At 35.3% G+C, this 14,663-nt stretch overlaps 1 protein-coding gene across 1 annotated transcript in view; it reads right to left on the bottom strand.

Annotated features, from left to right (window-relative positions):
- The window catches only part of ADGB (androglobin), a 135,833-nt gene that overhangs the window by 27,119 nt on the left and 94,051 nt on the right, over positions 1-14,663 (bottom strand). Inside the window, exons 28-29 of the mRNA XM_029945518.1 lie at positions 13,062-13,261; positions 10,153-10,264 (exon numbers count right to left, since the gene is read on the bottom strand). Coding sequence (XP_029801378.1) covers positions 10,153-10,264; positions 13,062-13,261 — 312 coding nt within the window. The remainder of the gene's footprint in view (positions 1-10,152; positions 10,265-13,061; positions 13,262-14,663) is intronic.

The following is a 14,663-nucleotide window of genomic DNA, read 5'->3' as shown; positions in this document are numbered from 1 at the left end:
CATACTATGCACTCACTATTTGAAGTGTGTAAATAAGTAGGTATTGATATATTTGTAAGGTTATGCAAAAATTATCACTATCTAATTTGTTTTCAATCTGGACACGCTTGGCTCATTTTGTTTCCTAATTTTCTTGGCCAGGATCTCCATTACAATATTAAATTCATTTATCTCTGCTGTAATATGTATTCTTCTCTTACCTCCTCTTGCTCCAATGAGGATGTGAAGAGTTTTGCCTCATGTTCTATTAATTCTTCCTAACACCTAAATATCCAAGTGGCAGAGGGAGAAATAACATTTGTTGAATCCCTACAAAATTTCTTTCTTTTTTAATTCTCAAAGCACCCCACCAGCGCAGATTCACAGAGCTGAATTTGCTTACGTTCCCCCAAGTGGTGGGAGTTCAAATATAAGTTCCAAAGACATGCCCGCCCCTTTCAAAACTGGAGTCTTGTAAGTGGTAAGTTATTCCATTGGCTAAGTAAAATGGTATTTGTCAAGATCCTAGGTCTTATCAATCGCTTAGTATTATTAGTACTTTCAAAGTACTAATACTTTCAAGTATTATTAGCTACTTTCAAATTTGGGCAATCATCCTGCACGTCTGCAAAAGGACTGTAAGTAACACAAGTTCACAGGGGACGGCTGGTCTTTCTGCCAACACCCCCCCACCCAAAGCTGCTGAGAAGTGTTGCACTAGAGAAAATTCTTGGGTCATCCAATCGAATGGCCTGGTGGTAAATCGTGGATCAGCCACTGGATAGGTTAAATTTGGCAGGTTTATTACATTCTTTGATTTTGTTTCTTCGTCTGTATAATGGAAATATTAATTCCATGCCCACAGGGCTTAAAAATACTCAGTATAGGGGAGGTGCTTGGGTGGCTCAGTCAGTTAAGTGTCCAACTTGGGCTCAGGTCATGATCTCACAGTTTGTGAGTTCGAGCCCTGTCTTGTGCTCTGTCCTGACCACTCAGAGCGCGAAGCCTGCTTCAGATGCTATGTCTCACTCTCTGTCCTCCCCCACCTACACTGCATCTCTCTCTTGAGAAAAAAATTAATAAACATTTAAAAAGTAATCAGTATAGGGCATTTAAAATAAGATAGTATCTGGTATCATAAACACTGGGTTTTTAAGATATTAACAAATGTCAGCTGATCTTGAATCTCAAACTGCCCTGTTAAGTATTTCTGGGGCTCTATTTTTCTTACTATTCATAGGTCTTAGCGTTTGACTCATATATTTAGGTGTATTTGATTCCTTTCAAATTAGCATATTCTAATGTTCAAGTTTACATATGTAAGCACGTAATACAGTATCAGGCAACCAGCAGATGCACACCGTCCTCTTCCTCTACATTATTAATAATAGAGTCAAATAGTTCAGTAACATTTTTTTTCCAAAAAATCACAAATTCACCAAAGGCCAGAATATCATTATATACTTAATTATTTTTAATGTTTATTTTTGAGAAAAAGTGAGTGAGCACTAGTTGGGGAGGGGCAGAGAGAGAGAGAGAGAGAGAGAGAATGTGAAGCAGGCTCTGCCCTTACAGCAGGGAGCCCAATGTGGGGTTCGATCTCAGGACCCCAAGATCATGACCTGAGCTAAAGTTGGATGCTCAACTGACTGAGCCACTCAAGTGCCCCTATTTGCTTCCTTTTGATCCCTAAGTTCACCTACTACAATTCCGAACTTGTAGTATGTATTCATGATAAGATTGTTTAACTTTAATATGTAAAACTTTATAGGGAAACTGTATGTGTTGAGAGCATATCAATAAGGTGCAAGAATAAATATCCTCCTGATTCAAACACTGAAAATGTGAAGAGTTCTACACTAAAGGACCATCAGAGTAAACTAGTATGCCCCTTGCAGAGAGGAAGCAGCAGTAACTGTTGATGAAATAAACTTGAAAAGACCTTTAGCATTATGGCTTTAATTTTCCTCTTACATTATCCTACATTTATCCAGAATGCAATAAACAGAAATCTTCTGTGGACACTAAGGCATAAAAATTATGGGCATGTATTTTTTATGATTAAAATTCAGTGCTTTGATTTATGTAACAAGGAACCAAACTGGCTGGGATTTCAACACTGACATAATTTCTAAACTAGAATACTTGTCCAGGATAAGGTATACATTTACCAAGTACAATCGCACTTGGTAAATGTAAACAGGAAAATCCTTAGATAATAAATGATAGATAGATAGATAGATAGATAGATAGATAGATGATAGAATCTAATGTTTGGTTCTTCAAAGACCTTGAATTGGAAACACCATGCATGCATTGTGCTTAAGAGAGCACAATATACTCTTAATTAGAGTTAAGAAAATAATGTTACGGTTCTGCTAATAAATAATACAGTCCTGTTAATAAAGTTGGGTTGAGCTGGAGACCAAAGACTTTTGAAAATGATAAGCAAAATTTATATGTGTCTTTGCAAATAGACTAGAACCCGAAAAGTGCAGGCCAGTAACATAAAAATGCAACATATTGGCAAAAGGACTTTAAAATAACAACACAACTAATTTTACACAAAGGTAGATGATATCCCAAAGTACTACCTATTCCAGATCCTCTAATTTCTATTTCTTTAAGAGAAAGTCACCTGTCTCTGGGAGTAATTTTACCAAAACTTAAGTATTGAAAAAACGAAAGGTGGCACTGTTGTCTCATACTAACCAGAGGCTAAGCTTCCTACAAATTTATAACAGAAATATTCTCTGTTGAACGTAGTTATATTTCAGAACTTACTTTTTTATTATAGGTTATGAAGATGTGAATCTTTGGGGGAAAATTATATAATTTATTTCTCACAGACATTAAATGTTAAATTTAAGTGAATAAATGTGGTGATATTTCTATTGAATTCGGGATGTAGACAAAATTTTAAATTAGGACACCAATATACTAATGAAAAAAAAACTTCCTCAACTTCTTCTCGATCTGAAGTATTGATAATTGAAAAGTAAGCTAATAATTAAGGATATTAGTAACAAATTTTCTAAAATGCATCATACCCTTAAAGTTGAGGTTTGTAGGTCTGAAGTTGTAAACATAATTGACACATAGAAGGTGACATATTGGTATGTTTTCATTTAAATAAATTGGCTGTCTAAGAATCCACATTTATAAAGAGACACTGATTATTCTGAATTAAAAAGCTGCTAAACTTTCATAAAGATTGGCCAACATATTTTTTTAAATAGAAAATTTTCCTAGTCCATTTTAAAACACAATTCGATTCTGAATTTATTTGCTGGCTACTTTCAGCAACAAATATATTATACAATGCAACATGTAATTTAATTTTAGTAGCTGCTTATTCACACATAAAATTGTCAAATGTGTGTTATTTAAAAAAAAAAAAGAGAGAATGCAGTTCCCTGAGGCTTTTTTTCTAGTTAGATACGTAATAATGACAATACCATTTTGTTGAGGTCTACCAGGTCCTAGGAACTTTACACATATTATCTTGAATTTTACAACAATGTTGAAAGATAGGCGTTATTATTCTAATTTCTCAGGTGATAAATAACTCAGTTTCAGATAGCTTAACGTATTTTAGCTGCTATGTTTTATTTCTCCATTTTATAACAACTTTGGTTTTGTTTCTTTTTTTTGTTTCTTTTTTTATTGAGGTATAATTGGTGTACAACATTATATTAGTTTCAGGTATACAATGTAATGTTTGATATTTGTACATATTTCAAAATGATCACCACCATAAATCTAGTAAATGTTAACTTAAATAAAACCTAATTTATATTATTAATTTTGTGCCATTACCCAACTTTATATGTTATATTACTTCATGAATTATACTACTGTGTTTATTCCAGATATTAATTTTTTGGTTTCCTCTAGAATTTTAATATGTATCCATTAATATACCTAATGTATTAAATATGATAATTTGTCATACTGATTTATTTACTGGAACTCCATCTGTGTTGGACAACTTGAAGTTGGGAAACTTAAAAGACCTTCAGGAAAAACATAATAATACTCTACACAAACTTGTATGTTCCTTAAAGAAATACAGACAGTTCCCCAAGTAAAGACATTAATCGAGGATACAAGATCTGAAATTGGTGCCATCATATATTATTTTTTCCATTCAAAGGTCCTTGCTAGAAAATTAACTCCACTTAAAACCCTAGCTGTTCCAGGTGCCTGAGTGGCTCAGTTGGCTAAGCATCTGACTCTTGGTTTTGGCTCAAGTCATGGTCTCACCGTTAATGAGTTCAAGCCCCGCATTGGGTCCTTCACTGACAGCACAGAGCCTGCTTGGGATTCTCTCTCTCCCCTCTCTCTACCCACTCCCTCTGGTTCTCTCTCAAAAAATAAACTTTAAGCAAATATTTAAAAATAAGAAATAGGGGTGCCTGGGTGGCTCAGTCAGTTAAGCGTCCGGCTTCGGCTCAGGTCAGATCTCACGTTCGTGGGTTCGAGCCCCGCGTCAGGCTCTGTGCTGACAGCTAGCTCAGAGCCTGGAGCCTGCTTCTGGTTCTGTGTCTCCTTCTCTCTCTGCCCCTCCCCATCTCATGCTCTGTCTCTCTCTGTATCAAAAATAAATAAAACATTTAAAAAATTAAAAAAAAAAAAAAGAAAGAAAGAAATGAACAGAATCCTAGCAGGGCCAGGAACTAGCTGTGTGACCCTGGAAAAGTTCCTTAAGCAGCCTGTGTTTCTGTGTTCTCCTCTGAAACGGATAATAGTTACAGAATATGCCTCGTCGCTTTATTGTGAGCATTACTAGGTCAGCGTACATAAAGCCTCCACAAAGCCTCTGACATAAATGTTAGTAGCTACCACCATAAGTACTATGTCGACTCTACTAGTTAGAAAGTCTCTAAAGGGTTAAAACCGTAGAGTGAAAAGGTTCTGGGCTTTGGAATAAGTCAGACTTAGGTGAAAATCTTTACTGTGGTTCATCCAGTTGTGTAAGTTTAGACAAGTTATATACAGCATTTAAGCTTCATTTTCTCATGTATAAAATCAGGATGGTAATAACTACCTCTCAGGTTTTTCATGAGAATTGAGAATAAAAATATATGGAAGGTACACAGTGCAGCAAGAGGTTCATAACAGCACTAGAAAAATCATTATCATAGTAACCAAACTTCTAGATCTCTCCGGTGTTTCCTTTTTTGCTTACAAACTACAATTACATTCTTTTCACTTTTTTGTTATTGTTGTTGAAATAGTAAGTGCTCGTTGAAAACTTCTGATTTATAGTCTGCGCCCACGGCACAGTGAGGATAGATCCAAAGGAGTGATTTGGGACACCTGGTCCGTGAAGAAGGGACTGAGAAGTCGCCATTTTTCTCCCCACAATCACCAAGGCAGGACCTCACGGATCAGTCTGTGGGGCCCGCAGTGGAGGCGGAATCTACCTAAGCCAAACCACACCCCTCCGCTCTGGGTAAGGGCTTATATACTGGAGCTGGATAGATGGTGCAGAAACAGACAGCCGCCTCCTCCAGACCAGCACTGCTGCATTGCCTGGATAAATTCTAGGGCAATTCTTGTTATGTAGATATATTCTCCCTTTACTCCTTCTTATCTCTTCCCTCCTCTAGACTGGTTACTCTGGTTGTTGGTTTGTTTAAACAGACACATTTAATCCATTCTCTTGATGCATGTTGTACACCTCCTTCTTTCCTTTCCCTTCTCTCTGGAATAATCAAGCCATATAGTTTCTCTGGGTAACATTACCTTTGCTTCTTTTTCCTCACTTCCTTCCTTATTCTCCTTTCTCTCTCTCTGGGTTAAGCCTTTTAGTCTCTCTGCCTGGTCAATGTTCATTTTCTCTTTCTCCCCACCCCTCTCATTTATCTCTTTGTATATGCTCTTCCATCAACACTGCATCCACCCTGCTCTTTACTTGAAGCTGGGGATTCTGGTTTTATGCTTTTAGACTGTCTTTTTTTTTTTTTTTTGTCTGTTTGCTTGTTTTATTTGTGCATTTGCATGTTTTCATTTGCTGTTGTCTGTCTGTTTTCCTTTCCAGGGTCACTTGAAGGAACAAATCAAAACACTCATGGTGGAGAGTCAAAAACATCATTGTCAGTAGAGAAATAAAATAACCAAAGTTACAACAACAGAGAGCAAGTAACACTCTCCAGAAAACACCTCCTGAATGGCCAGGCCCTGGACGGTGTATGAGCATCCTTTAATATAGCAGTACTCACAGGTGCAGAGCACATAACAAGCTATTAAAACTTACAAGGGGCAGAAAACTAGCCAAAATGATGAAATGGAAGAATTCTCAAAGGGAATTCCAGGAAGAAGTATCAGCTAAAGAATTGATCAAAACAGATATAAGCAACATAACTGAATAATAATTTAGTATAATAGTCATAAAATTAATTGCTGGGCTTGAAAAAAAGCATATAAGACAGTAGAGACTCCATTGCTACAGAGATCATGGATCTTACAAATAGTTATGATGAATTAAAAAATGCTATAAATGAGGTGCAAAATAAAATGGAGGCAGCCACAGTGCGGATTGAAGAGGCAGAGGGGAGAATAGGTGAATTAGAAGATAAAATTATGGAAAAAGAGGAAGCTGAGAAAAAGAGAGGTAAATTGATCCAGGAGAATGGAAGAATTCAAAAACTGAGTGATACAATTAAGTGAAACAATATCTGTATGATAGAAATTCCAGAATTCCCTTCTTCAGAAGAAGAAGAGAGAGAAAGGGGACTGAAGGGATACTTGAACACATCATAGCTGAGAACTTCCTCAACCTGGGGAAGGAAACAGCCATTGAAATCCAAGAGGCACAGAGAACTCTCCTCAGGTGTAACTTGAATCAATCGTCTACATGACATCACAGTGACACTGGCAAAATATAAGGATAAAGAGAGAATTCTGAAAGCAGCTGGGATAAATGGGCCTTAACATACAAAGGTAGATACATAAGGGTAGTAGCAGACCTATCTACTGAAACCTGACAGGCCATGAAGGAATGGCAGGAAATCTTCAATGTGATGAACAGGAAAAATATGCAGCCAAGAATCCTTTCTCCAGCAAGCCTGTCATTCAGAATATAAGAAGAGGTAAAGGTTTTCCCAAACAAACAAAAACTGAAGGAATTCATCACCACTAAACCAGCCCTACAAGAGATTCTAAGGGGAACTAAATGCAGGAAATGTTGCAAGGAACACAAAGTACCAGAGACATCCCTATAAGCATGAATTCTACAGAGAACACAATGACTCCAAACCCATATTTTTCAATAATAACACTAAGTGTAAATGGACTAAATGTGCCAATTGAAAGACATAAGGTATCAGAATGGATTAAAAAAAAAAACAATACCCATATATTTGTTGTCTACAAGACACTCACTTTAGACCTGATGACACCTTCAGATTGAAAGTTAGGGGATAGAGAACTATCTATCATGCTACTGGAAGTCAAATGAAAACTTCTGATTTATACATTTTTAATTTTAAATTAAATTTTGTTTTTAGATACTAAAAAATGTAAATAAGAAATCACCACTTCAACATACTGGTGTATACTAATTTTTTTCTGTGACCCAGAAAAAACTGTGGCAGTTGAGGGTTACTGATGTCCAACAGTTTATGAAGTCCTCATATTAACAAAAATGGATTTCTGTAAAGTAAACACAGGAAAGCATCTCTGAATCTTTCTTTCCCATCATTCCTGACCTAGAGAAAGAAGGGGAATGGCCTTAAGTTTTCCTTGTGCTTTGTTCCTCATGTTCCTCTTACTGGAATTAGCCTTTCTCCAGCCACACCTTGCACTTGGTGGTGGTCCTGCAGGTCATGTGTGTTCAAAATGGGGCTCCTAGGTATCTTCTGAGACACATTCTCCTTCTTACCACTTCCACTTCAAAGCAGGGTTCACTTCTGGGCCACGGGCGGGGGGCGGGGTCAGTCAGTTAAGCCTCCAACTTCCTCTTAGGTCATGTTATCATGGTTCCTGGTTTGAGCCCTTTATCAGGCTCTGCCCTGACGAAGCTCAGCCAGCTTGGGATCCCTAGTCTCCCTCTCTCTTGCACCTCCCTTGTCTATGTGCATGTTCTCTCTCTCTCTCTCTCTCTCTCTCTCTCTCTCTCTCTCTCTCTCTCTCTCTCTTTCTCTCTCTCTGTCTCTCTCTTTCACTTCTCCTGCTTGACATTCTTCAGGACTGCATTGTACAAACTATTTGGCACTTCTTCCCCCTGTCTCCACTTCAAAGTGTCATTTCTTTTACAAAGTATCCCCAGTTTACATAAGTTTACATAATCCATACAACTTACAGATACTGGAAACAAATTTCTAATTATTGAAGAAAATATATACAGAGATTTAGAAACCTGTATTTGACAAGATGTAAGGGTATTTGCAAGTATTTTTGTGTCTTTTTAGATGTTAGGACTTCACCTTAGAGAGTTGAAAAGAAAGCCCTTATTCACTATTCTGACAGCATTGTTCAATGTGGTGCTACCTTTCCTGAGCATCTTAAATGTTTTTACAAATACCTCCTCCTTTATCACTGTGCATTCTTCTATTTTATTGGAACATTATTCAGAAACAGGTTTCCCCTGTGAACAAGATCTCCAATTAAATTGAGAGATATAAATCTGTCTGTTGCTTCCTTCCCATGATTTAAAATGGGAAAATGGGATTATTATTCTCTGTCATATGGATTTTAGTTCCCATTGATAATTGCTATGAACTTTTGACTAAGAGAAAGTGGAGATAATGATGAATTTAAAGAAGTTTTCAGCTTCCATATGCCGTGTATTCATATCATAATTGTGTTCTTTTCTGGTAGACAAGAATTCTAGATTGAAATTCCTGTCTTTGGGGATTGTATGTTCATCACTAGTAAGCAGTAAGCTTGTTCAAGAAACCAGTTTTGGACTCCAGAGTACCTGCCCTGGGTGATACACACAGCACACATGAATAGCAAAGACATGGCAACAACGTGGTTTGGGGCCACCTCTATGTCTAAGGTGTCCCTGCTAGGCACTGATAAAAGATCATAGCACTTTCTCGCTAACCTCCAAACAGCTCACAATACTTTCGAGACAACACTCCCGCTGCCCCTGGCATAGCACCTTCATACTTTTGTCCAATAAACATTTACCAACAGCTTCTATCTGGTTCTAGAAATACAATGATGAGGCTGAAGCAGAGTCCCTTTCCAGCGAGAGAGGTGCAGTGGGGAGGCAGACAAGTTCAAGATTCCCTTAGAGAGCCCTTCATTCCATGAACATGAACACTCAATATATGCAAAAGGAAATGGGGACTTTCTGTGGTCATTTGTTTTTATAAATTTTCTTTGGATTTTATGTCCCACCATAGAATCTGTCCCTTCTAACAAAGGAGTAGATCTGTAATAATAGCTTTCTCTAACTTTGGTGATTAACCTCTATCAACTCTTTAAATGATCAGGTTCATGCAGTTAGTATAAGCAAGAAAACACGTGAATAGTTTTTGATAATTAGTGAAAAAAGGCAATAATAATAAAGAGTAGCTTCGGTGTATCCTCTCATTATTTCAGTCAACAATATCAAATCAGGGAATGATCACTGTGTGTGTAGTTTGCACTATGGATAATGTAAGATTGAACAGGCAAGATTTGACAGAACTCCCTGCCCTCAAGGGGACTGCGTTCTAGTAGGAAATAATGTTGATCCCAGAACAACATTGGTTTGAACTGCATGGGTCCACTTTGTGAATTTCTTTTTCTAATGCATCACATTTCCTGCTCAGAAATATTGAGAGTAGTTTATATTTGAAAAATAAACCTGAATCTTCTTCCACTTGGAGTTTCTCCTCCTAAGTATTTCAAGAACTAACCTTTAGGGTGACAAATGACTTAGACAATTAAAATTTTATAACTGAAAAAGTTTTTGGTACACTTCTTAGATAACCATCAAGTAATATTTACTTATGGACAAAATATGTTTAAAATAAGTCTAAACAATCTCATATTTTGGTTCTTATAAACCAAGCTGTAAAGATTTTGAAACACAATCAATTAATAAAACAGAAAATACCACTGGATATGAAATATAAATTGTAAGCAATAATGTTTTAATAATTACATGATTAATTTACTATTATATATTTATATAAAATATAAAATGTGTGAATAACACTCAGGGTTACATACCTTTGCTATCACTTTTCTCCATTTCTTTTAGTGCTTGAACAAATGTCAGCTGACTTTCAGTGAGAGGCCAACTGTTATACAACACCAAACACTGTATAATGTACTTGTTAACCTGTGAAATAAAATGTAATGTTTAAGCACAAACAATAAGAATAAGCATAGTATAGTATGCGTCTAATAATTTGCTATTTTAGGCACATAATAAATGCATGTTTTTCTGGACCACATAATCATAATTTGATTAAATACTATCAGATGTTCTCCAAAATTCTGTAATACCACAGTCTATAAAATCTATCCTCGCCTTCCCACCAACACCCACCATTATATAGCCTAGTATCAATAATTTTTGCATCCGTGCTTAGAAATGAAGCTTATTTATTTTACTTTGTTACTTATCAGTTTTGGAATCAGGATTACATTAATCTCTTTAAAAGGATTGGGAAGTTTGTGTTGTTTTTCTGTTTTCTAGAACAATTTACTCCTTAAAAGTCTATTTGATTGATCCTGTGAAGTCAGCTGGGTCTATGACTTTTGGAAAGGTAAGACTTTTATTATCATTTCAGTTTTATTATTTATTATTATTATTTCATATTTCATATTTTCTGTTGAAGCAACCTTGACCATCTTCTCCCATCCCTGAACTTGTTTTGCCTTTCTCCCTAAGTTTTAAATTCACTAGCATAGAGTTGTGTATAATAGTTTACAATTTTTTGCTTTTTTTTTCAAAAACTGTTTCTTACAGTTATACCTCCATGTAGTTTTGGTCTGTATTTGATTAATTTTATTTAATTTTATTTTTCTTTCTTACAAGAAGCATGTTCACTTACTAATTTTAAAAATGCTTAAGGTTCATGAATTTTGTTAAATTTTGTTTCTCATTTTATTAATTTCTACCTTCACTTTTATTAAAACTTTTTCTTCTTTTTTCTTTGAGTTATTTTTTGGCTCTTTTTCTAATTCTTTTTTTTTTTTTTTGATAGCTTAGTTCATTGGTTTTGAATCATTCATTCTTCCTGATGAACTAACTTAAAAGTGAACATTCCACTGAATGTTGCTTCAGATGTGGCTATAAATTTTGATTTGTATTTTCTAGTTGTTACTGAGTTCTTTGTATTTATGATTTCCTTTGTGATGTTCTTTGTAACTAAAGAACTATTTAGTATATTTAACTTTGCTTCCACATTTATGGGAACTTAGGATGCGTTACCAGCTTCTACATTATTGCACTATGTTCAGAAAACACCTTTATAATACAGTTTAGTTTTTAATTGAGGCTTCCTTTATGTGCTATGAAAAGTATATTCTCAGTTTATTAAGGGAAGTATTCCATATAAATATCTCAAGAATTAAGCTTATGCTTCAAATTTTCAAATCCTAAGGATCATATATATTTTTTGAGCTTGGTCTATTGGTTTCTGAGAGTTGTATATTCAAGTCTTTAGCTGTTAATTAACTATTTTTCTCTGAGTCCTAAACCATTTTTGCCTTTTATTCATTGAGTATTGATACGTGGGTTATTCTATATATTACTTATGGTCATTTTTACTGTTTATATTCTTGCTTTTAGTTTTTATACAATATCCTTTATGAATTCTATGCACTGAGATATCAATGTATCATCACAGTTCTCTCGGTTCAACGTTAAACTTTCTGTGCCATTTGTTTAAAAGTGTCACTGTGCTGCTAAGAACACTGGGGTACATGTGCCCCTATGTGCCAGCACTTCTATATCCCTTGGATAAATCCCTAGCAGTGCTATTATTGAAAGATAAAGTCTTTCTTAAGAGATATGCGCTTCTACAATGTATAGTTTAAGTATTCGCTTGGTTGGAAATTGAGACTTAGACACTATAATATTCCATTTTGCTCTGCAATTTTGTGAAAAGCTAACATTTAAGTTTTTATTCTAAGGACAAAATCAAAAGACCAGGTATAGTTTGAAGCAATGCAAGATGAGAAGAAATATCCTTGTCTCTATTTCAGGTGTAGTTCTGCTATGTAGAGAAGGAACCTAATCTGAAAGCTTATCCATGTATACACTTAATCACAAAAGCAAAAGGTGTGTAACTGAATCCACAGAATGTGATGGAAGAAGACCAGTTGTAGAACATGAGGTGATTGTCTAACTGAATTTGACAGATATAGATGGACAGAGAAAGCTGGAGAAAAAAAATTCCAAAATTATAGAACAAAATGTTATCTTTTACTTTCTATCTTTTACATCTAAACTGGAGTTGAAGTTTCCTAAAAGCTTTCATCCTAGAGAAGTCATTCTGGTATTCTAACTTCTCAATAAAGAACTACAACAGAAAAAAAAAAAGTGTCACTGTTAGATTACTTATAGTTGGATCTTCTTTTTTAATCTAACTTTAGTTTTTAATTCTTTTAATTGATTAATAATTTTTAAAAATTTATGGTAATCAGATTAGGATTTATTTCTGGTCTTTTATTTTCTTATTTATTTATTTAATTTAGCTAGTTTCCAATGGAAACTATATATATATATATATATATATATATATATATATATATATATATACACATATATATTTACACACATTATATCTTAAGTCACATACAAATTAGATTTTATTAATATAAGACCTTTCCCACAACTATAGAGCCTCATAACTCATATATAACATAATATTTTTAGATCTACATTATAGGGTTAGTGTACATATTAAATTTGCTATATATTTAAAAATCTCTTCACAAAAAACACTATTAAATAATGTCTAGTTCCTTATTTCTGTTTATGTTGGTGGCATTATACTGGTGGCATTGCATATAGAAAGAATCATATACAATTCATTGACAATTTTATGAAGAGAATTATTGTAATCACTGTCAGATTTTTAGAAGCAATGCCATTCATTGAATGATTTGCTTAAATGTAAATATACCTGCTGTGGTGCACTGGCACTTTCTTCTATGGGGGGCAAACTGATAGGCTCCTCATCCAAAATAGGCTGACCGGCCTCTACTACTGCACTTGCAGGCCTGCCCTTGTAGGATTTCTGACTTCCTTGGCCAGATTTCTTCTTTGTGTTCAATTCTTGCTCCTTCTTGGGTGAAGTATGCACTGTAAGGATTTGCTTGCTAGCTGAATAGGGAGAAATATCACACTTAAGTTAAAATGTGTGAAATGCATAATTATGACTAACTGTGTGTTTTAGGCATATTCTTTTATAAGACACCCAGAGGAACAGGTACATTTGTTTGGCTTTAATGAGATAGAAAGCAACATCACTGTCTTTGGAAATATTCTGGTCTTAAAGGAACTTACCATAATAGCATGTGACTTGCACAGAGCAAAGCGTACTCTGAGCAACCACTGATTATATTAACTGTGTTATATCATCAACAAAACAGCCTTATACAGCCATATGAAATAAAATATTTTACTATCCCTAGTCAATAATACTTGCCCAAGGACCCAATTTCTTAGACTTTAAATTTTGCGGGAAATTACACATTGTATATTAGCCTTACAGCATGAGTACTGGTGAAGATCTTCTTCCTGAAAATTATATGAAATATATTGACATTCTTTAAAATTCCCAGGAGATAAAGCAAAACTTGAAGAGGCCTATGTTTAAGATTTTCTTTTCAAAAATTTTTTAATGTTTTTTATTATTTTTGAGAGACAGAGAGAGACAATGTGAGCAGGGGAGGGACAGAGAGAGAGGGAGACACAATATCTGAAGCAGGCTCCAGGCTCTGAGCTGTCAGCACAGAGCCCAATGCAGGGATTGAACCCACGAACTGTGAGATCATGACCCAAACTAAAGCCGGATGCTTAACTGACTGAGCCACCCAGGCGCCCCTAAGATTTTCTTACAGGGTCCCTTTGGAGCCTTCTATATCTTTGCAATGGAGTTTATTTTTTCTTTAGTACAGTAGAATGTTTGCTTACAGAATAAATAGTGTCTGTCGTATCTCATCCCACTACAAATATCATGTGCACACATATACACACACCCATATACATTTTTTTTGCAGGTATTTTTGGTGGGGATACTCTAGAAATACATGTCATAAAGAATTCATAAGTGAATATATCCCAAGAGGAGCAACTGGAAAAAATTTAAAAAATTTTTATGTTTATTTACTTTTGAGAGAAAGGGCATGAGTAAGGGAAGGGACAGAGAGAGTGGGAGACATAGAATCCGAAGCAGGCCCTAAGCCCAGAGCTGTCTGCACAGAGTCCGTCACTAGGCTAAACCCACCAACCACGAGATCATGACCCAAGCTGAAGGTGGATGCTAACCACTGAGCGACTCAGGCACCCCAGAACTGGAAAATATTTAGAAAAAAAGGGATTCAATGTCTGCCTATACAATTCATAAGTACAAATTAATAGCATCCCTTTATAATTAATGTCTTGTTTGAAATCTAAATAAAGAAACTCACAATAACAACTCTATCAATATCTATGGAGAAATTTTTAAATCTGTGAAACATTAAATAAGTTATGGATAAATGGAAAAAATACCTTTTACTTG

This window comes from Suricata suricatta, chromosome 7 (assembly GCF_006229205.1).
Source record: "Suricata suricatta isolate VVHF042 chromosome 7, meerkat_22Aug2017_6uvM2_HiC, whole genome shotgun sequence".
NCBI lineage: Eukaryota > Metazoa > Chordata > Mammalia > Carnivora > Herpestidae > Suricata > Suricata suricatta.
This window is presented reverse-complemented; position numbering and strand designations above follow the sequence as displayed.